A 24,268-nucleotide genomic window follows, 5' to 3' on the forward strand; every position below is an offset into this window, starting at 1 on the left:
AAGCAGGTAGGCTACTCGAAAAACTATATCGAGGACAAAATATCCGCACCCGAGAGCCGATGCGTTGGATATCAAAGCGTGCGCGCGCCGCGAATGCCGGCGTTCCTGCACGCAGGGGGGCGTTGACACTCGACGATGACCTCTGCATCGGCGACAACCTAAGAATTACGAACGAGATCCACCCACAAGAAAGGCGGTACACCTGCCCTTTATCTCTGAAAGAGAGTCTACAGCCAGTCGGAATCCACTCGAAGTTTTAACGACTTTTTTTTTTTCAGCTAATGTAATTGATATGTAAGCTAATTGGCAAATGCAAGCTATTAGTTGTTTCAAGCTAGAAGGTTACCTTTGACTCAGCAGTGATGCCAAGCTGTGAGGAACGAGTTTCTTCGATGCATTCACATTAGACTGAAGGTTATATACACTTCGGAAGAGGGATTGAGAACGAACACCGCAGTGGTATTTCGTCAGTTTAGGATGGCAGGAATTTTGAAGAAGGCCGCACATTACAATGAATTCTTTACAAAAACTCGCACTCTCGCAGACGTGCTTATGGCAAACGTGCCAAATGGCAAAAGTGCCGAGAGAGAAGGTAAATTTTGTTCACTCTCCTGACCCCACTAACACCCTCGCCGCCATAGGTAATATTGTATACAGCGTTTTTTTTTTTTTTTTTGTGCACCAATTTGTTTTTCATTGCCTTTGGCAGGTAGCACAATTAAAACCCTTGATCTAAATTACTAGGTGAGGCGACCACTACTTTTCTACGATAAATAAATATGCTTAATCGAATAATTAACATGATTACGTTAATTACCTTTGAAATAACTACTTTACCGCACGTATTTCAATCTACGAATTGTAGAAAGAATTCTGAGAAAGAATTCTAAGGGTGGCACCGATTTTGAGATATGCGCCGTCAAACTGGCGGTAAAAATGCACTGTTATTCTATTTATTTTTTAAAGAAAACGCTGTTTTATACATTGAAGCACAAAAGTAGGTGGAACGTCAACACATTTCGTCGGACACTTTGAAAATTACTATCTCGAAACTTGCGTGCTCCTGAGAGTTCATCCAAATTCAATGTAATGGAAAAAGTGTGATTCTGTTAGTCAATTAAGCACTGCTCGTAGAAGTAGTGGGCGCCTCATCGTGTTATTTAATTTAGTTGAAGGGTTAAAATTGTGCTGTCTGCCACGTGCAATTCTTAAAAAATTGATGCAGCTAAATAAAAAAAAAACGCACCCTATATAGTCCGAAGTTCAACGAAAATTTGTCAGGCGAGGGTGATGCGTTTTCGACATAAAACAGACACTCGTGTAAGGTTTGAGAGGAAATAAAACCATAAATGACGTTTCGAGACCGCTAGGGTCCTTTCTCCACAATAAAGAACGGCGCGAAAGGGGAGGATTATTTATGCGTTAGGTGGGTTTATACACGCGTGTGCAAAGGTACGTACGGAAAGGACATTTATGTTGTATTTCGGCAAGGTAACAATTGTACTGTTCCCCGGCACCATACGCTCCCCGGGCGCGCGGCCGAACAAGTTACATCGGCGTGCTCCTCTGCGACTTGACCGTCTCTGCTGCGCGCCAGACGGGCGCGAAAAAATAAAGCGCGCGAAAAAAAAAAAAAAAAAAAGCGCGCGAGAGAGAGCACGTGTTCGTGCAGGCACAATCGCCACGCGGCATCGCTCCACATTTCGGCCAGGCAGGTGGTGGCGGCGGCGGCGGCGGCGGGGGCCGGTGGGCGGGCGGGCGACCTTGAAGGACGCCAGGGCAAGGACGCCCTCACCGACGCCACGGCGGGGCCGCTTGTCCGATATGGTGGTCGAGCCGTTCTGGCTCCCTCCCCCGTTTTTTTTTCTCTTTTTTTCTCTCTTGCCGGTTATTTGTCTCACCCCACTGGGGTGCAGGCCGAATCGGGAGCGCCCTTTTGTACGTTCCGTGGTACGTACAACGACGCGGCCGGGACACCGCCGGCCGGTCGGTTGCGCCGGGCCGGCGAAAAAAAAAAAAACAGCAAACAAACAAACTCGTGGAGCCAGCCAACAGGCCGCACCGAGGCGCGCGCAGCAACATCGAGAGCGCTTCCTCCGCGAAGTTGAGTTGCGGGTGTCAGCGGAGTCGGAAGCTGCGCACTGCGCAGAGCACGATATGCTCACTGTGGTCAATCGCAGTCTGCGCATCACCGACCGACAGTGTGCCACACCGCACAAGAGGGTGCAATCAACCTTCGCACTGCCAACCGCAGTTCAAAAGTAGCAGTTCAAAAGTTTGGACACAGTGAGGTTGGAAGTGTGCAGGACGATTTTGCGGTGTTGACGTCGTCAGTCACAGTTTGCGCATGGACTGGACAGTGTTGCGCCCTTCGCGAAACCGTTGATAGTGTGCGCACTGCACTGTGCCTTCGCAGTGCCGACTGCACTTCATAAGTTCGGGCAGTGGGGGGGTGGGAAGTGTGCAGAATGATTGCGCGATACATATCGCGCTGTCAATCAGTGCGAAATATAGTTCAAAGTAGGCACTTGGAAGAATCGTTCCTCCATACTTCCAACCCTGCTGGCCAATTTCTGGCACATCGCTTGACAGCGTGCCGCACACTGAATTCCCCACAATGTAGTCCTTCTATGAAGTACTAACGTGTATCAGTATTTTTGCGCATTGGCAACCATACCGTCCAACTTCTAAAAAGTCCAGCAACAGGGATGGCGGAGTGCAGCGTGACTGCGCATTGCATACACTGTCAGTCAGCACACGCATTGGTTGACAATGTGCATTGACAACCACCATTCACATTGCAAACCCAACTGTCCAACCTCTGATGCACTAGTTGCCCAGTAAAACACGTTGTGGGGCTAGTTGGTGCATAGCTTTCAATAGATGAAGCCCCAACAGTGACGGCACACTAGGAAGGAACAAAGACAGGACAAGGCGCTGGGATGAGCGCCTTGTCCTGTCTTTGTTCCTTCCTAGTGTGCCGTCACTGTTGGGGCTTCACCTATTGACAGTCGCCCAGTGTGCGAACTACATACCCTGCACAATCCTGCTGCACACTACAAGCTCCGCTATCGAAATTGTGACCTGGGTGTCAACACTGGTTCACAGTGCGCAGAGTCATTCTGCTTTTATTTTTATGTTTTGCACTGTAAAGCAATGTCACGACTACTAACCCATCCAAACTTCGTTGTTAATCAAATTAAGATGAAATACTCTAGCTCGTGTACAGAGTGGCAAACACACTACAGCAACCACTATAAGCCCTTTCGACACACATGGTCCCGTTAAGTCTCAAACCTCGTTGAAGGCAGAAAAATTCAAAAGACCCAAAACTGAGTGTACAGAAAGTATATGGTGAGAAAATGATTAGTTTGCCGAAACTGAAGCGTCGTCGGATTTTAGCAGAACCTTCTTAAGTTATGTTCACTTTCAGCATTGCTTCCTGCTTGAACTCCCTCCCACTTCCCAAGCAAAACTAAATTACATTGGTGCTTCATGACGGGTGCTGCTGTGTAACAGCAAAATGCACTGACGAAATGAATAGACAACGCCCATTGTGCCAATAGAGTACTTGCATCGTACTTGCAATATAGTACTTGTACCATAGCACAGGTGCATTGTTTGTCATGCTTAGATATGCAGGGAAGAACGGGCTCAGCACTGCACAGTAATAGTTACGATGGAAGCATCACCGCAGAACGATTTTCTAGCAGTGCAAAGAGCCAATAGCAGCTGTATTACAAGCTAAACTTTGGTTGCCAGCATAACGCTGCATATCTTATTGGCATATGCAGGTGTGCCTGTCTCCCCAACGATTGCCTTGGAAAGGACTGCCAGCCAGACGAGGTGCGCCGCCTGGTAAAAACTGGGAACAGCAAGCCCGGTTCCTGCTGCGACACCTATGAGTGCGTCCCCGGTGAGTCACAGAAAGACTTGAACTTGGGTTTCGGTTTACCGCTTCCAAACCATGTTTGGAAAAAGGTGTTACCTAGTAATGATCATTCCCTAGCAAAAAAAAAAGGGGGGTAAAAATAAAGCAAGGCCAATGTTGACTCAAAATCGGACCACATTATTCCAGCACTGGCTCGCATTGCTAAAATATAGGTCTCTGTTTCGTTGATACTTGCATTGGGTTTGTTCCTAAAACTGATGAAGAGATGTGGATAGTGTGAGCTGTTATCAGCATGTACAACTGAGTTCATCAGTGAAGCAGAGAAAAAAAGACCACGTAGCTGGCAGCAGGTTTGAAGAATAGCTATCCACACCAAAGATGCATATGCCTGCGGGGATCTTTGCGAGTTTGCTTTCATAAGTTTCGAAATACGTTGAAAGAACCTCTCTGACAAAACCCCATCTCATAGGACCTCTCAGTTTGCACGTTCGCTAGGCGCAACATTGAAAGTGCTACATTATAAGATCATGCGCTTATAATCATGTTTTCTCTTACCTGACACATTTCTTTTCGTAGCTAAGCAACAACATTCTTTGTGCATATGCCCCTCTTTTCCGTATGACGGCATCAAGATAGGTTGAGATAACTATTTCTGGCTCCGCCCTTCTCTCTCCTCATTTAAATGCCCAATTTAGTTACATTACAGATGATCATGGCCTTGCTTTAATAAGCAGGTTGCGATAAGCTGCTTGCCAAATGCCCATCACGAACGAGGAAAGAAAGCTGTAGAGGAATGCATGCTGGATGCTTTCCAGCAGCTATTACCGACAAAAATGTTCGCGCTGTGAGCCAAACACACATGTGCGACTCTGTTTTGCTGCACGTTCTTAGTGATGTTTAGTAAGAGGATGCCTACCCATCAATTACAGTTGTCAAGGACAATGGTAATAGGTAGTATCAGGTTACACTATACCAGACTTTCCCCCTTCTGAATTGCACAGGTTCAGCCATGCGGCAGTAAAAGATGAAACAAGTGACCAAGAATGACAACACGGCGCGTTCCTACCATCTGACTATGCATTTCAAGAGTGTGCAGCTAGCTATGAATGTGTGTAAACCCCGCATTATGTAATTCCAGTGGGGTGACACAGAGAAGCGGCCAAAAGTTACAGGTTTCGCATTCTGTTAGCCTTACATTATCTTACACTTATAGTAGCAAACTGCAGCTTTCCCAACCTAACCGTATTTCGTAAACGTGAAAGCGGAGGAATGAAAAAAAAAAAAAAACGTGTTTATCAAGACATGAAGGAAAGTCATGGGCACCAACAACAATTTCCATCATGCCTGCCCATAAGTTGTAAATGTATGGTGTGCTTTTCTTTTTCTTTCCTTCTTTTTTTTCTTTCTTTCTTTCATGTCGGGCTAGGTGTTAGATCCTTATCCAGCTGTGAATATGTTAATCGTACCCATAGGCGTCACTTTCATAATAAAGTGTGGAATGAAACTATGCCCACAAGGGTGACACCCACATACAGAAGTAACTAATCTTGTATTCAATGTGCACACTTCATTAAAGTAGTACAGACAGATATTTTCGATGTTGAACTCTAGCGCAGGTTTCCTCACGTAAAAAGACAAACGTTTAGCAAGAATGAAGGTGTAAGGAAACACTTATGTAATATTTAAATTTTGATACCAAAGTTAGTTTCCATATGAACGCAGGCCTGGCGGCACCAGCAACACTGTCGTGACATCATGACTCGGGGCAAAATTTGCTCGCATCGTGCAACCATAAGGCTAGGTTCGATTACGTTCGTAGAACAATTAGCAGGAGTACTGCATGCATTCTTTTGGGCAACGCTCGATCGCGTATTGGCAGATGCAGTTATCGCAAGAACATAGTGAGCCAATTAATGTATCATGACGTCATGAAGCTGGTTACCAAAATCAAAACTAGTTCCTAAGAACAAGTGTTATCTATGTTATTTGGGTGGGCCCTGAAGCTTACCAGTTTGTTTTCTAGAGTGTCAGAAAGCTTGGACCTTCGTTTACCTCAAGAAAAAACTGGAAAAATTATGTCAATTACTCTTTTCATCGGTGTTTAACATTGCCTTTTTTGGTTATAGGATTCAGTAACGGCCACCTTTCATATTATGTAACCTCCTTCTCACGCAGTACTTCACTGAATCAGCCTATGAGTCTTAGAATGAATGAATGAATGAACACTCTTTATTCCAACCAAGAAAACTAGGCTGAGCATAATTACCAGGAAGCCCGTAAAGAAATACCCACTATCCACCAAATTAAGCAGAGAGGAAAATCGAAGATGTGGAGAACAAGAAGGCAAGAAATGGGGAAATAGGTGGTATGCTTCCGTAACCTTAGGTGCTGGATGATTACGCCACGTCAAGGTGTTAGGCAACCCTTCAATGCATGTAAGTTTTAAGCCTGTTAGGATTGAGCTTCGATAACACGCTCTCGATCCAACTCGGTCGAGTCGGAAGTCCGGGTAACTCGGAGCGGCCATGATCGGGTTTACGCGCATTTTGACTTTGCATTATTCCATCAGCCCTGAGCAGGTCAGTATAAGGTTAGGCTTCTCCGGCCTTGTTCAATTCTGCATTGCACTCGGGCAGTGCTCACACGATCGATGAAGCACAGAAAAAGACATGGAATCGTTACATTATTCCTGCCCTGTGTTTGGTTCATCAGTAGGGCAGCACGTGTTTATGGCAACAGGAGTCACTTTAGGATGTTCGAAATATGTTCCCGGCTATATGGCGGGTTCGTACACAGGCTTGAAATTCTCCTTTATGTTGCCTGTGGAGCCTTTCCAAAAAAAGTTGGTACTTTGGAAGCATTTGTGTTTTTTTTTTCTCACAAGAAGTACATGTAAAGTTACATTATGAGTATGGTAGTGCAAGGCAAGACTATAGGACAAGGAAGCAAATAGGACGGCTTGTCTCTCATCGTATCGCGCTACCATAGTCACAATTAATAATCATTACCAACTAGCCCGGTTGTCAGTTCTAGTGCATGTGGACATACCATCCACCAAAACTTGTCCTTGAGAGATGAGTGGTTCAAACAAAATAAATCTGGGGTTTCACGTAGCAAACCCATGATCTGATTATGAGGCACCCTGCAGTGCATGGGGAAGACTCTGGGTTAATTTCAACCACCTACTGTTCCTTAACGTGTACCTAAATCTATGTACACAAGTGTTTTCACATTTCTCCCCCCATCGAAATGCGGCCGAGTGGTAGCAGCCACTTATTTAGGCTCGGCACTTTTGCCACGTATATAGAGGCGGCCATAAATGAGTCTGTCCCAGCACAACATTGCGGTGCCTCCATAGTAAGGTGAACTAAAGTTACTGTATATATCTCTCCCAAAGGGCTGCTACCTAAGGCTACCCATGGCTTCCAAAGGGAACCATGGGTAGGGAGCCAGGGAGCCAAAGGGAGCCATGGCTCCCTCTGGGAGCCATATACACAGTAGCTCTAAGGTGCTCAGGCGTCGGCTGTCGGATAGTTGTATAGGTTCGCGAAGTTCTGAGCCTCTGCTCTTTTGCACACAGCCAGCGGAGACCGCGTGTGTCACGTGGGCAAGGAGACGTACAAGAACGGTGAGACCTGGCACACCAAGTGCAGTACCTGCTCGTGCCGCAACGGCGTCGCCGTGTGCAACGACAACGTCTGCAAGGGCGTCGACATGCACTGCTCATGGCTGCACAAGCCCGAAGGGGAATGCTGCCCCGTCTGCCTCGGTGAGTTTATACCACGCCAATGCATGCAGTCAAAGTGCTAAAATAGTATGTATATGGCGTGTGTGTGTGAATATTCGAAAATTTCTACTAACGAATCAAATAGGTAGTGTCCCATTTGATTCGGTCTCCGAATTGAATAGTCACTATATTCGTAAGCATGAATATGTTTTTGAATAACTTATGAATCTTTAAAAGCGACAACTTCTCACTCAATTAACCGTAAAGTTAAAGCAACAGTACAGTAAATTTCACCCCTACGGGAATATTTAGGCATAAAGCATGAGAGCTTACGTAGTGGAGCAGGCTATGTCACTATGGGAGCCATATACTTTACCTGCTACACAGCATTAGCCGTCTCTGTAGATAGTTTTGCATGCGAAGAAACTGCATACCTATTGCTTGCTAATGCATTTGATTTGTGATTTCAATGGTAACGTTATAAATACCAGGATGTCAACATCATGTTATAGTGATTGCGAAAACGGCCTCTTCAATATTCTAAACCAACTCGACATTGGATTCAATTCGCTTCTTGCAATATTCGATTCGTATTCAATTCGGTCTCAAAAATTACTACCTGGGTGGACTTAGCTCATTTGCATGGGTTACATTGGCCTATCCCAACCCACACGCAACGCATACAGGTTGGGTCAGAGGTTTCCAACCTGCATCGATGAACGGGACGGGGCACATTGTGTTCTCTCTCACCGTGCCGCAGCAACATCGACCCATCCGTTAGGTAGATGAGCTCTATGTAAACACTGTCACCTCAAGTTGTCTGACTCCATCCGTCTTGCGACTACACCCTCTCATGTCGAGGTCACAATTCCTTTCATGTGTGTGACTGCATTGCGCGCAGGTTGCCTGACTTCAACGGGGCTGCGCTTCAACAACGGCGAGCGGTGGAAGGACGACGACTGCACTTGGTGTGAGTGCATATCGGGCAAGGCCAAGTGCGAGGCACAGATGTGCCAAACAAAATGTGCCAATCCGGTCAAGAAGCCCGGCGTCTGCTGCCCTGTCTGCGAAAGTGAGCTAGAGGTTTTTTTTGCTCGCCAGAACGGTCGGCTCGAGAGGCAGTAGTGAAGAGAGACTTTGCATTTGCAATTATTCAATGTGAAATTCTGCAGAGGAAGATAAGTAGCACGGAGTTTCACTTCGTGCTATTTATCTTCTTCGGTTAAATTTCGTTAGGAACCGACATGTCTTTGTCATCTCATTACAAGTTCATACATACGGTTGAGCATCTAGGTGTCAGAAGTGCATTGAAAGCTCATATTCGAGTGACCGTTTCCCGCGAGATTTCTACTTCTTCGTTTCTTGCATGTTTCCTTTTTTCTTGTGTGTATGTGCGTGCGTGCGCGCGAAATTTCTTTCGGTATCAAAATTTAGGATTTATTCGCGGGTACTAAATTTGACGAGGCATTCCTTTCCTGCAGGCAGGATTGCTACTGAAGAAGTTTGCAACATGGATAGTTTTTGGGAGCCAATTTTTCGCAAACTTTAGGCCGCCTGCAAACACCACAATAATAAGTCCTTGGGATTGTTGAGAAGACAGCAAGATTGTTTACAAACAAGACAGAGGCTCCCAGGAAAATTAAGACTTGAGGTGACCGACAGGGGTCAAACAAAAGATGGCTCAGACTGGTAACGTTAGTTGGGCAATGTTTAGAAAAGGAGACTTGTCTCCATCGGGAAGAACAAGCAGCACAATCCTTCCAGTATCATCCCAAGATTAAACATGGCTTGTTCGACCATCGTTGATCTATTAATTCATGATTGCTTACAGTACTTTTCGCGCCCTGTATTACCAATCCTGCCTAATACCAGCCTTAGATGCCACTTAACGGACGTCTGCTGAGAAGAGGTGCCCGCTTGCTAGCTTGCACGTGCCATATCGCTCGCTCTCCTTACAAGCTGTAGATCTGTAGAAGATAACTGCTTTGGCAAGAAGTCATACAGTCATGTACCCAGGAGGCAGGCATATGGGGTGAGAAAATGTAGAACTATTCCAAGCTGTTCTTATTCCAAGTTCACCATTAGCCTTTCATGATAGGTCAAAAGCACTTGAACCAAGCCCAGACGGGCAGGCGCCGCGCCCATTTTGGCAGAGTCCGAGCCATTTCGACCTGTCACGGAGGGCTAATAGCGGATTTGGAATAAAAACAGACTGGAATAGTTTTTAACGTTTTTTCAGCCATGCTTCGTGAGTCGCCATTCCCGTAACGTGCCACGAGTCAAGGTGAGTGAACAAAAGCGACGCTGGTACGTCTGCGCAGAATCACCATCATCATCTTACCCAACCCATGGCGCCAACCACACGAGCTTGTCTCGGTCGTGTCCGCGAGACGATCGAAGCGTGTGGAGAGATCAGTGCCGCCATTGTGCTTGCCTGAATGGTCACGAGGTCTGCTCTCTTGTGGCCTGCCCCCGAACCTACTGCGAGCACCCCATCATGGATCCCGGAGCCTGCTGCCCCGTTTGCCAGAGTGAGTCGCACACCGCTCCAGCGTATACCGTCTGCAGCCAAGAGCAGCCACAAACGTGCACAAACATGGCCTGCGACATCGGGCAGCGTGTCTTGCATGCCATGGTACAGGGTGTCTGGAAAGTCATTGCCAGTTTTCGGTGTAGTTAAAGGTCACCATACAGTGCGTACTTTGCAGAAGTGATCAGAATATGGGTTTAATTCGATCAGAAAAATTTTTTTTTTGCACCCGCATACTAAAAGACCAAGCTTTCTGATGCATGTGAGCAGGGGGAGGGGTCTTCTTGCACTTACGGGCCGGGAGAGGCCTACATGTCGCATCCGTGAGTTTTCTTTGACGAGATATCTAAAATATGACTTTAGAGGATAAAGTGAACTTACTCAGTACAGGTGAGGAGTGAATCAGTCTACATTTTCAGATAATTGTTCTACAAACATAGCAACGTTTCCAAGAGAATCAGCTTCAGGAAAAATGAAAGTGCCGGAAATCCACAATACCTTCGCATTTCAAATTGCCCGTAACATATGGGTTCCCTGTGCCTTCCATCTCGAAGGTCGCACCTTATTTGCATACTACTGCCTGCTTTGATTCAGAGGCTTGTATAGAGAGGCCGCCATTGTACCGTGAAATGGTACCAACAGGGCAGCATTTAGGGGCCGCAACAATGTGTTCTTTCGTAAAGAGATAAAATAAAACAGCCAAACCACACCTTCCATATTGAAAGGCTAGATAATATTATTTTAAATATATGTGGTTCTCTACTCAGTTTACCACATACAGGTTCTTATGACTCTGAGATCCGTCTCTATTCCACCCGATGTGTCCTCCCCGAGATTGGGTGGCGCACACCGTACACCGGCCAATCTTGGATGCCATGGAACTGTTACAGTATTTTCACAATGTCGGCACCAATCCTAGGTTTCCACTAGCATTACTGCATGCAGCTCTCTTTATACACGGTAACTCTAGTTTAAACTGTAAAAAAATATTTGCACACTTTAGAATATATCTTGTCCCCAAACAATAACAGTGATCTCGACATCGTCATAATCGACATTGGAACAATAATGTACTACTTTACCTCGACCCATTTGTCATTTGTGACCCTTTTGCAAGGATGTATACCTGCTGACATCACTGCGATAAATTTCATCTTAAAGTGCACACTGAAGTTAACAATATTTATGCCATCTCAGAGTTCCACATAGGCTTTACACAAGCTTGTGCAGCCAATAACAACCTTCACCCTACAACGAAAAAGCAATGACTTTACTGACACTCAAGTTTTTCAAGCTTTCCTTTTCCTTTTTTTTTTCTGCTATCCGCAGTTGTCAAGTAGTATTTTCCTGCATGAAAAATGCAAGCTTAATGCTGAACACGCAACTTCGATTATATAGTGGTTTATAGAGTAATATATTTCACAGCTTGTCCTAAAGATGCCCTCTATCCGCTTTCCGAATGTCCCCATCCTCATGTGAACTTCCTGAGCATACATGTATATCCTGGGTACATCACAAACACAACATCAATGCAAGGAGCCTTACGCATGTAGCTCGTAACATTACTTTGGGACAGGTATTGTCAAAAATTTCTGCAAACGTCTACTTAATTTCATCATTGCATTGTAGTTCATTTTTCTCAAGGCAAGAAATCGAGATTTCGTATAAAAGAACTATGCAGCTGCTGGCAAAAAAATTTCACTAAAGTACACTGATGCAAAAAAATGTATTTGCTAGTGAACCAACAAGATATATTTGTTTCTCTAACCAGCTCCAGCTTTATGCATGTGGGAAATGGGATTGGACAAAGCTGACATTTCTGACACATGATCATATGCAATTAATTTACTATGTTCACTAATAAAAGAGCCAATAAAAAGCTGCAGCAGAAACAAAAACAGTGTGTAATTAACTTAAAGCCCCTGAGATATTATCTGCAAATTTCAGAGCTCTCTCTGAATGTATCATTGTTTCAGGAGACTGCACATTTAATTTTTGTGGAGTAAATATGCATGTAAGATCATCTTCACGGCTTTTCAAATATATAATAAAGCTAAGAACAATACATGAGTAGAACATTTCGAAGCAGAACGCTTGAGGATGTCACATGTATGTTAACAGAGTATGCGGAGCATGTCCTTTATATTTACATATGGTTATAAGTGACTGGTTGAGAACATGCATTTTATTTACGCTCTCAGTATTTTAGCAAAAATTGCCATGAAAATGAAACATGAATATTTTCAGTGATTTTCACTGACTTTGGTAACTTTTGTGCAAAATCTTTCAAGTCAAAAATTTAAATCTGCTTTGAAAATTTAGTATGGTGTAACATTTTTCCTTAAATGCTCCAAATGTTATCAAACTCAATTCAGCAGTTGCCCCGGGACAGTATTTTTGCATATGAAATTTTACTGAATTGTAAAATTGGAGTTTATTCCCAGTTTTAAAGACTTCATGCAAGTCATTACTCGTAAAATTATGTAACTGTAGCCTCAAGGTAGGTGTACCGTCTTGCCAAACCAACGCACACTGTCTCATTTATCCCAACAACAGATGTGTAAAGCGAAGCATGTTCCCGCCTTTGCTGCCGCTATCGCCAAACGGCAATCATTTTAATAGTGCCATTTAGCATACCTTTTGTTAACAGTGCCGCGCTTCATGTCATACTTTTCTGCTGCACAGTAAATGTCATTTTCCATTACTTTCCTGTAATGACCCCATTTTTGAAAAGTAATGGAAAAAAAAAAACAGTTAGTGCACCAGGCTTTGAATGTACTTCGAAATGAATAAACTGACATATGCCAGTGGTTCCCTCTTGCCAGATGATGCTGCCAGCCCATTCCACTGGCCACCGGCAGGCACTGGCGTGTGCCAGGGCCTCGATGGCCACGTTCATCGTGAAGGAGACAGCTGGTGGCTAGACGATTGCGTCCGCTGCGAGTGTGTGGATGGCATGGCCCTTTGCGACACCATGCAATGCCCTCCAGCACCGTGCGCCAATCCAACAAGGAAACAGGGACAATGTTGTGCCACCTGCACAGGTCAGTTGCACTGCGTCGTGTGCTGCACAGGTTACACCGACTCCCATAGGCTCTTCGGCTACTCCGTAGGCCCTTAGGATGCTCCTTGGGCCAGGTCCATATGTAACTGTGTCCCCAGACTGTTTCACAGGGCCATAGGCTACTCCATAAGTCCATAGGTTGCCCGATGTAGCCATGGACCATCCATAGGTCAAAGGGCTTGGTAGGCTCATTGCTATAGGTTGCGCAACAGGCCCACAGACTACTCCATAGGTCTATATAGGCTATCCTGTTGAGGCATAGGTTTGTCCACAGGTTATTTCATCAGTCCAGTTGTCCCATTCTTCTGCAGCTTGGGTGGTGAGTGAGGAAAGTTTCATTTCAGCAAATGGCAAGGGATTTCAAGAATATGCATGCAATTGGAACATCCTTTTAGCAAAAAGACAGTGGCGTTTATATGTATACATGTAGCCTAATGTGAAAAACAAACAGCAGGAGGCAGAACTCGTACCATTTCCACATTTTGCGATCATCTTTTCCAAACTAAATATGGAAGCCATTCACTGCCGTGACTACGAGCGGTGCTGACTAACACTCCCAGGGCTTGATCCGGTACACACACACACCAAAGCCCAACAAAATGCATGGAAGGAAGGCTTCCCCAGCAGCTCAATGGAAGAGCATGTCGCAAGAATAACATGAAAGATATGGGCTCAGCTCTCATCTGCAAGTTATCTTTTCATTCACTTTCATTTCCTTTTCCTAATTATTACTTTTGCACCTAAATCAGAAAGAGTAGTTAATTTCCCTACGCCGACAATAAAGTACAGCCAAGCCTTGTTATAACGAAGTTGCGTGTGACACAATAACTTTGTCATATCTGATATTCGTTATAAACATATATATGCTAAACTGTAATAACGATGGCAATTTTTTATTTGCTTTCTTATATCCAATAATTTGTTATATCTGTGTTCGTTATATCAAGGTTTCACTGTGGAGCTACTCACTTCCCCTTATTCTCACTCAGTACATAACGAAAGTCACGATATTGGCAGATTCCATGCCGTGAGGTGGCATACAAGGGTTAGCGTACAAGGAAATCCACACGGGTATCACAATATAAAACGTAGGGGTTTGAGAAAGAAACCCACATGGGCTTCCTTCATAGCTTCATGCTACAGCCGGGTAGCCCAACAGTTTTCTCTTTCATGAACCTTCCGCTAGCTTACAGACTCCCGCAGAACTGATTTGCCATATGTGAGATGTAGAGCGTCTGGCCTGCCATTTTTTGTCACTCACTTCTGACTGTCGCGTCATCTTCTGCAGAAGAGGAACAACTGGGCAGCAACCAGTCCAACCAGCTTCCATGTGCGGGTGGATACAAAGATGGCCAGTCATGGCGTCCGGAGCCTTGCCTGAGCTGCCTGTGCCGGGCTGGCAAGGAGCGCTGCTTCCGAGAGACCTGCCCACCTCTCGCATGCTTGGAGCCGCTGTTTCTGAAGAATCATTGCTGCCCCATCTGCCCAAGTAAGTAGGAAGGTGCGGCCTCTGCAGCCTTCCTGATGCGAGATAAATGCTAAGACTTCCAGCCGCAGACAGCAATGCTGTAATACACAAACCAGCTAGCGAAGGCTGTAGCTTTGAGCAGCACACACTTCCTCATTGCTGGCTGCTCAACGTGGACCCCTCACAGCAACTACAAGTGCCATTTAGCCATTCCCGTTGCAAAGCAAACACTGCCGTACTGCTTATCGCTGGGGAGTGATGTTTACGAACAATTACTCCAACCTCATTAGATGGCCAATAGCCCGATGTATGACTCTTGCAGGTGTGAGAAAACCATAGTTGTATATCTGTCCTGGGTACAACATTCAGCCCCTTTCACCCTGGACAACTTTAAGCCATCTAGTCTCGAGACCATTTCCCGAGATACTTAATTGGACCATGGCCACATCCGTCACTGGCGCAATAAGTTTTCACACCATCCTTCTGCACATCCTCCCACGTGTAAGCTGTATTCGTCCTCTCCCTCGTCTTTCTATTGCCCTTTCTCTTATGCCTAGTGTGGGTTACCAAACTAGACACTCATCTGAGTGACCAACCTACCTTTACTTTTCTTGTTTTCTCTCTCTTAAATGCGCAACACAATATGGCACAAGCTGCATCACTCATTTTGAGGCACATACAGTCGAAGCTCGATATATTGAACATGAATACAACGAATTATCGGAGATAATGAAGTAGATCTAGAATGTTTCTTGCCAGCATCGGCATGTAACAAATACATGGACATAACAAATATTGAATATAATGAAGGCGTCTTCGTGTCCTGATATGGCTACATTATAATGAGGCACAACTGTATGTCCAGCTTCTGCAAAATATACAACTGCACATTCAGCAAAGAACAAGGCAGAAAGTTCACAGGCAGATGGAGACTTCAAGAACAGCTGCCAAACAAGGAAAGCCCATGGAGACGAATCTGTTGATAGCCAGCAATTGTATTGGGGCCAACTTGAAAGCTCACATCATACACTATGTCATATATACATGCAGCGTCCCTGTGCATGAGAGTTTAAAGCTGGGCAAGTTGCTTTGTTCAATATGGCAAGCAGCATAGATGATAGGACAGTAGCCAAGACAACGAACACTGAGCAAGGTTCCTGTTTCCTGTGCTGTTTAGCATATTCCCAAGCACCTCTTCAGTGGTCGACGATGACTTATGCATAGCAGCAGTCAGATGTGATAATAACAATGTCTCTCCCTTCTTTTCTGCCACCGATGAAGCAGCAGCTACGTCTTCCAAGGCCTCCCCAGTCTGCAGAACTGATGGGAAGGTGTACGCTGACGGGGCATCCTGGTCTCCCGACAACTGCAAGCGCTGTCACTGCACGCTGGGCCAGGTGCAGTGCTCCGAGATGGGCTGCCCTCCGAACATGTGCCGATCGGCAAACCACACGTCGGGGAGCTGCTGCATACCTTGCTCATCTGGTGAGGCGCCCAAAAATCTCCATTCACTAAGGAATAGAGGAGCGAACAGCACCACCAAGATCAAGCAAAGCACATGGCAATGTTTCAAATCCACTGAGAGACCTCAATTTCTTTTACATTTGTGGAGCGAATAACAGAAGATGAGAAAAAGAAAAGTAGAAGTAGTGACACAATACAGAATTGAGAAACAGCTAGAAGAAATGGTGCTGGACACTGAGACAGAAGGAAAAATAAAGAACATGGAAAAAGAAATGCTACCTCACAGCCAAATTTTAGTCTGACATTAGCAATTTGCCTTTCTTATCTTTCGTTTGTCTGCCTGGTTTTTAATCGTTCATTGATATATATGTGTGTGTGTGTGTGTGTGTGTGTGTGTGTGTGTGTGTGTGTGTGCGTGCGTGCGTGCGTGTGTGTGTGTGTGTGTGTGTGTCATAGCATCACCTAACCCTCTGCCTCCCTTGGCATTCATTTTGTTAGTCCAACAGACAACCTGCTCTGTGCATTACAGGACAGCTAACTCAAGGAAGTGAGTGGAGACCGCTGGTAAAGGCACCATAGTCTTGCAGTGGACACAGACTGATAATGATAGTGCGATCATGAGGATTAGGATGATGACATGCATGTTTGTGTTATGCATCACATCGGCCACTTTTCTCAAATAAAACGGCAGAAATGTTGGAGTTATATTGAACTAAATACTAACAAACTATTCCGGTGTAAGTGAGTAACCATGCACAAATGTACATAATATATAGAAAGACAAGCTACCATAGTGGAGCTTTTCGTTGTTTTCAACTGTATTTCGAAATGCCACCTCTCATGGTCATGTACAACTAGTATATTCGCAATGGATAGGTTTATGGCACTGCCTCTGCCATTATGCATTATTGGGAAAGTAGAGTGATGCGGCGATGAAACACAAAGAAGAGAAAGGACACATATGCTAAACACTGCATAAGAATTGAGTGCAAAACCAAAACTGCAATAGGTGGTGTCAAAATCTCACAGTGTACACAACTGTGTACCTAGCATCTGAAAGGGTTAAGATACATGATACTTCAAATGACGATACATCTTTCCAAATGCATCATAATACAGACACAAGATATCCGAAGAGTATATTAAGATAGTATCAAAGATAAGTGTCTTCAATATCGCCCAGCCCTGTGCTACAGTATTGACGTACTTGGATAGTCATCGAGGATAACTTTAGGCCAAACTCTTTTGAAGTATGAAAAATTAGGGCGGCGTGTTACATCAAGGGCATTGCATTTTCTAATCTGGACACGAAAAATCAAATGTGCGTTGCAATCGAACAGTTACGGTCCGTTCAATGCATCTCTGCCGACGTGTCTTTTCGCAGATGGAGCAGTTCGAACGCCTGCCCAGTGGCAATGCACTCGAGGCGGCCTGGTGCTCACCGACGGGGAGCAGCGCGTCATCGACAACTGCAACCGCTGCGAGTGCAGTCGCGGACACTTGCACTGTCAGGAGACCGTCTGCCATCAGGACCTGTGCCGCGCCCACAACCACAGCTCTGGCAACTGTTGCGTGCAGTGCGCCGGTGAGCCTAGCTACATTGATATATAAGATATATACCGGGTGTTTCAATGACGACTTATGTCTAGAATGTCGAATGATAGCTCTGGCAACTGTTGTGTGCAGTGTGCTGGTGAGTCAAGCTACATTATATAGATATACAAGACACATACCGGGTGTTTCAATGAAGACTTAAGTCTAGAATGTCGAATGATAGAGTTAAAGGAACGATTTAAAATTTGCAACACATCATCTGCAGTGATGTAGTTAGGATGTGCGTGTTAATTGCCAATTCATGAACCAGTAACTATTAGTCATTAATTAACTTTGTGCTACGTAACTGCAAAGTTGAAGGTAGTCAGACAATGAAGCCTACCCATCTTCGAGACGTCCCATGCTCAGCACCAGCATTGAGAACAATCGTATACGTATCCTCAATATCTGCAATAAATTTCGTTGCTCTTCTAGTCAACATTTATCATGTCCATAAAGAATCACTGGCAAGTCCTAATTGTAACGACAAGATTAAAAAGTTTACAGCTCCTCGGTGCTGCAGTAAAAGTAGGTAAGCATATATCAGCTCTAAGTTTGCACGAGTGCCCATTATGAATTAACTATATATTTTAGAGCAACGCTCACTGTGCCACCTTTATAAGCTTAGGATCCCAAGAAAAAGTAATATAATTGGAGAACGCTGCTGTTATTCTAATTAGTTCAAAAGCTGTCATATTCGTATGTCTTTTTATGACCTACTGCCAAATCAGCTACCTTGTAACCATTCTTTTCTGCGAGAGTTACTTGTTGAATTCTTTGTTCTAATCTGCATTCAAATGAGAATGTGCTCTTTTCTTTCTTTTTTCCGATTTTTCTCGGCCTTAGAACTGGATCATTACATCAAAACCACCGGCGGCGACGTGGTCGGCTACGTGATCGCAATTGTGATCTTGGTCACCATCATCTTGGTGCTCACGTGCGGGGTTTGCTTTTGGAGGAGAAGAAGCACCAGGCCATTCAACAAACCCAAGCCGCAACATTACCAGAAGACCGCGAACGGCTATGTCTGAGAAGCTGACGTCAGCAGCTCCATGTCCTGACTCTGTGTCGTTTCCTGGCACTTCCACCCCTCCACCCCCTACTACATCCCCCAGACACTCCTGGTCTTTTTCTTCAAGTGCGTGCACTTTGTGATATTGAGTATTTATGCCAAAGCTGGCAAGAAGGACCAGAACTATAGCAGCAATCCGAAGGCTCCCAACCCCTGTGTGGCAAGGGCTGCGTCATGACCTTGTCGGGAGAACTGCTTCGTGACCTTGTCAAGGAAATTGAATTGTGGCCTTGTCAAGGGGAAAACTGCGCCACGACCTTGACAAGAGAGCTATGTCATGACCTTGTCAAGAGAACTGTGTCACAACCTTGTCAAGACGACTGCGTCACGACCTTGTCAAGGGTGCTGCACCATGACCTTGTCAAGAGTGTCACGACCTTGTAAAGGGAACTGCGTCACGACTTTGTCAAGAAAACTGCATCATGACCTCGTCAAGAGAATCGTGCTGTGTCAGATCCCCTGTTTGTGCTAAGACTTTCAAATGCGATCTGTGGCACAGACTGCTTTGGCAGAGGAGTGAGTGAGGCACCATGACATATCCAAGAACATGTGACAGACTATAAGTATGCTGTGGCGAAAGGAACAGTGAAAGATTTTGGTTTTGGACAGCGAGGCAGTTCAGTGGTTAGGTGGAATCCAGTTTACTATATGTGCACGTGTGACTGTATTGTTGTATTGTGCCGCTTGCATTTTGAAAAGAGTTCTGTGCACCTTCTCGAAGTAACAGAAACAGGAGCGCATTGTGTACCCTACTTGTGTAGAGGATGTGTAGCCAAAAGGCAATCCACGAAATGACTCTGTGCCATAACAGGCAGACAGGTGATGTTTGTCGTGAGTGGATCACTAAGATGTATGATCTCGCGTACACTGCTTTGACGATTTTATCCCAAAGGAGGTAAAATACCTGTGTGTGTTCTTCCAGCACTTTTCTGTCACTACAAATACATGCAGTTTTTGCAAATCCTGCAAAAAACGTGCAAGGTGGAAGGAAAAAAAATGATAATGGGACAGCGTAATAGCCTGTGCTTTCTTTTCGGTCAGCATATCGCATGCAGCTCGAAGCAGTGGATATTACAATAAGAAGCTTTTCACAAGCTTGGTTTGCACTATTGAGTAGTGAAAAGCCTGAATACGTCTTTTGTTTCCTTGCTTCACAGTCGCTGAAGACCATGGAGGCTTTCAATGACAAAGTGAAGAATATAAAGACATTGTACATATATGAATTATTGTCAACAAAGTTACACCTGCAGCGCCAATGCAAAAAAGTTTAGAGTTAAGTAAAAAGAAAATGTGTTTGTGTTGAAGTCATGTGCTTTCGTCAGTGTTACGCCTAACGGTGACTTCAGTACACTCCCTTTAATTTTAAATCTGTAAAGCTGAATATGGGGACATCTGTTTAGTTCGGGGACATTTGCAAAGTTTGGAGACAATTGCATATTTTCCCCCAGAAGAAACTTGAAGGAAATCCATTAACACAAATGATTTGTTTCATGTCTGTTTTTTAAGGCAAATTTCTTTGAGGATCCAAGGCTAGCTCTTGAAGCATTCAGCTGCCTTTGTTTTCTGTCAGTGAATTTTCGTTTGTTTAATAACTGCGCAGACGAGCGGGAAAATAAGCTCGTCTGCAAAATCGGTCTGCACGTGGAATTGGGTGCAGTGGAAGAGAGAAACAAGATAACGAAAAATAAATCCAACAGCTCAATGCCTTGCTACCATCCGCATGAAATGACATGAGAACTTAGAAACTATATGACTGCATCTCTGCATTTCGACTCGCGCCAAAATTTGTTACAATGATGGCGTCGATGTTGTATCACAGAGCAGTGGTACCGGTGCAAGTTGTGCAGTGATTGAACGTTGCATTCTGAACCAATTGTGTATGAGAGATGTTCTGATGCGTTTTTCATGTCTGTAGAAATTGGGTACATTTTGCTCTGTAAACAAACCAATGCAGTTTTATTCTTAGGAGCATGAAAAATTTGCAGTAAATTGGTTACACAGCCTCCCGTGTAAGTTGAGAACAGAGTTCATATTGACAAAGCCTAGTTTATATACGATCATTTACTCATTAGTTAGTCACATTACTGCCGCCAGCGATGATCAGTATGGTGAGAAGACTGCAGTGGCTGGTCGAGATGGTGATTAGATAAGAGAAGTTATGGGAATGGCTAGCAGCTGCTGCAGGCACAGTGCAAGACTTCTTAAATATTTTATTGCAGAGTGCCTAATAAACAACATTTTACAAGGCTCTCTGCACTTATGCTTACACATTTGCTGGTTTATAAAATAGCATGCGTTCAATTTCAGTAACAAGACCCGAATGTCAGGCCCCCCTCTAAAACTGAACCTTCGGTATCTCGGGACAAAATTTACTTAAACCCCATCACAATGATCTTAATTAGGGAGTGTACTGCACAGTTACCCCATATGCTGGGAAACCCTACCTTCTGTGCAACAGTTTGTTCTTAAAATGTTTTCTAGTGATACGGAACAGAGGTAAGTTAAACCTCGATGTAACAAAGTTGTACAAATTCTAACTTCAGTGCATCAAAATTTTATCACATCGAAATACCCTAAATATGTCTATACATTTCAAAAACTTCTTTTTCTAACAAATTCACGCGCACCCACCTACAGTTCAACCACGTGTGACCGCCATTGGCCTCGATACTTTCCATGCCTCAAGGCTCCTGAAATTAGACAAGCACTGTTGGTTGACTGAGGCTAGAAATATGTGACGGAAATTTTATATTGTCGACATCACATGTGACCGCCATTGGCCTCGATACTTTCCATGCCTCAATGCTCCTGAAATTAGACAAGCGCTGTTGGTTGACTGAGGCTAGAAATATGTGATGGAAATTTTATATTGTCGACATCACGTTATAGAAAGTGAGGCAATCCATTACACTGGAGCTTGTTACGTCGAGGTTTAACTGAATTTATAAACTTTTGGTGTCACACTTGCTGCAGAGAGTGGTTAGTACCTTGTAAAGTTTTTAGAATAGTGTGTGATGTCATAGTTGCCAACGCTTGTCTGCTGTTCTGGACGGCATTGTGCATGTTGTTCGAGCCTCTAGCGAGAGCCGGAACGGAATGGCAGTGCTATACATTTTTTTTTTTTTATGAAGCAGGCAGCAGGAAGAGCCTCGAGCAGTACTGTATGTTAAAAAACACGGTTTTATGAAACGAGTAGAAGACAGAACCTTCTTCGTGTTTCCATTCCTCCAGAATGCTGTGGACTTTTTTTGTTTTGTTTTTCTTTTAGCAGATGCACAACTTGTATATTTATGACTTTTTTTTTCTGTTGTGTGATTTATTGACTGTGCACCCGTGTGTGTTACAGACGAAAAAGACGTGGAGCGAGAGCTTTTCTTCCTCCTCCTCGGCTCGGTGTTGGCCACAAATAAAATCTGAACATTTTACTGTACAACTTTGCCGGCAAACAGCAGTTGGTGATCCTTGACTGCTTACAAACAATAAGCTGTACCTCACTCGAACGAGGACACATCTGACACGAAAATAGCTTCCCCATATCCGATATTCATTATAAGCATGCATTCGTTACACACTGATAGCAACATGAAATATTCTAGATATCTTTCATTATTTCCAATAATTCGCTACATCCGTGTTTGTTATACCGCGATTTACTACAGCTCTAGATGGCAAAGTACGTACCCAAAGAGGAGGTACGTATGTTCAGTTTTCAACTGGTGTCATCAACTGTTACATCAAAAAGAAGAAGGGTTTGCCCACCACAATCATTCTTCACTGCTTACAACAATAAGCAACAATAAGTAGTACCTCACTGTAACAAAGTCCCATACCTGACACGAAAATACCTTCGTGATATCGGGTATTCGTTATAAGCATACATTCATGACTCGCTGATATTGACAAGAAATATTTTAGATGCGCTTCGTTATATCTGTGTTTGCTATACCGAGGTATAAGTCTACTCCGGCTCGTAGATTGCAAAGGTGGAGCAACAACTACCTGAAGTTGAGGTACGTATGCTCAGTTTTAACTGGTGTTGCAAATGTCGCATCAAAAGCAAAAGTTTGCCCCCTCGCTGCCACTGGAATTCGAACTCGGGCCCCCGTTAGTAATCTGCAAGTGGGAGGTGGATGCACCAATGCCTGCACTGTTGTGCATAGCTTTGGAGTGCTTAGTACAACGCTTGTAAAAGATCTCGCACATCGCCCAGGCTCTCAGTGCATTAGTGCATTTGTGCATGTATTTCAGAAGCCACGAGAGGCAATACTCCAAAAGACCAAAGGTATGTTCAACTCGCCCTGGGCTCTGTGAATTAACTGTGGTTCAGTGAGAGTTTAGCGCTTGTGCAGAGCTGGCCCAGTGCCTCCTGCACTCGCCTTGCACCACCTCTACCACAAGTGCAGGAAAGGCTGAGGACTCGTTCTGCACGAAGCCTGCACTGTGAAATGAGTGGTAAGGTGCAGACGATGTCGTGTTGCACTGACGAATTGAAGCAGCGAGGTGCAGCACCTTTCGAGCTATATATAGGTCAGGACATGAAGGCGAATCGAATGGACATAAAGATGGCGTCGTCTGCATCGCAACGAACTTGCTCTTGAGAAGATGGTGGTGTCGACTGTTTGCTTGTTTAATGCAGTAAACCAGCTCAGAGCTGAAAGGATCGCTGTAGACAGGTGATTTTTGCACCAGGGAAGCTACTGTGCATTTGTCCAGAAATTAATTCTGTCGGTTGAAAATTTAGTTTCGGCATAATCTCTTGTATCTCCAGAATCATACTTGACCCTTCTTTTTGTACCAATGCCCCTCCTGCCTGCAGTATTTTATAAATAATTTAAAAGAAACCATGCAGCTGTAGAACAGATTAAGAATTTTAAGTTCTTCAGTTAGTTTTGTCAAGGTTACAGAATGTGGACTCCATGCAAGAACTCGCTTCAGGAGTGCCAGATATAAAAGCATCAACTACTTTTCTAGCATCCTTACAAAGCACCTATCCAGCCACTTGAAGATGTGCAAGTAGCTTTCCAAGTACGCTGGACATGACACAGTTGATGCTTTCACATCTTACGTTCCTGTAGAGAGTCTTCGCATCCAGTCAACATTCTGCAGACTATATAAAACTCATTCAGGACTTGAAAATTTTCAGTTCACTCTGCAGCTGTACGTCTTTTGTGAGTCTCAAGGTACACAAGAATGTGGCAAAAACTAAATTTTCGTTGGACAGAAATTATGGGTGCCTGAAGCAGATATCTACAGCACTAGGAAAGGGTGCAAAGCATGAAATGGGCAGGATGAACGCTGCTATTTTATGTTGCATGTCCAAACTTATAGCACTGCAGGTGCGCCGCATAACTCAAACTACACACTAGCTGGCTATCTGGGCATACAGTGTTTCTTCTCAACCACCATCACCAGTAACAGGTTCACAGCATGTTCCTTCAGTTGCTGCTGCTTCCTGTCC

General features: G+C 44.4%; 1 protein-coding gene across 4 annotated transcripts in view; it reads left to right on the forward strand.

Annotated features, from left to right (window-relative positions):
* LOC142588058 (cysteine-rich motor neuron 1 protein-like) overlaps positions 1-22,243 on the forward strand; it is a 165,773-nt gene extending 143,530 nt beyond the window's left edge. Inside the window, exons 3-11 of one of the 4 annotated variants that reach the window (XM_075699500.1) lie at positions 3,795-3,916; positions 7,473-7,661; positions 8,521-8,691; positions 9,941-10,150; positions 12,975-13,193; positions 14,502-14,702; positions 15,963-16,166; positions 17,530-17,730; positions 18,585-22,243. In XM_075699500.1, the coding sequence (XP_075555615.1) occupies positions 3,795-3,916; positions 7,473-7,661; positions 8,521-8,691; positions 9,941-10,150; positions 12,975-13,193; positions 14,502-14,702; positions 15,963-16,166; positions 17,530-17,730; positions 18,585-18,769 (1,702 nt within the window). In that variant the 3' untranslated portion in view covers positions 18,770-22,243. The remainder of the gene's footprint in view (positions 1-3,794; positions 3,917-7,472; positions 7,662-8,520; positions 8,692-9,940; positions 10,151-12,974; positions 13,194-14,501; positions 14,703-15,962; positions 16,167-17,529; positions 17,731-18,584) is intronic. The other 3 variants (XM_075699501.1, XM_075699503.1, XM_075699502.1) reach the window with 3 other exon arrangements.
* Positions 22,244-24,268: the final 2,025 nt, after the last annotated feature.

This window comes from Dermacentor variabilis, chromosome 7, assembly GCF_050947875.1.
Source record: "Dermacentor variabilis isolate Ectoservices chromosome 7, ASM5094787v1, whole genome shotgun sequence".
Classification (NCBI taxonomy): domain Eukaryota; kingdom Metazoa; phylum Arthropoda; class Arachnida; order Ixodida; family Ixodidae; genus Dermacentor; species Dermacentor variabilis.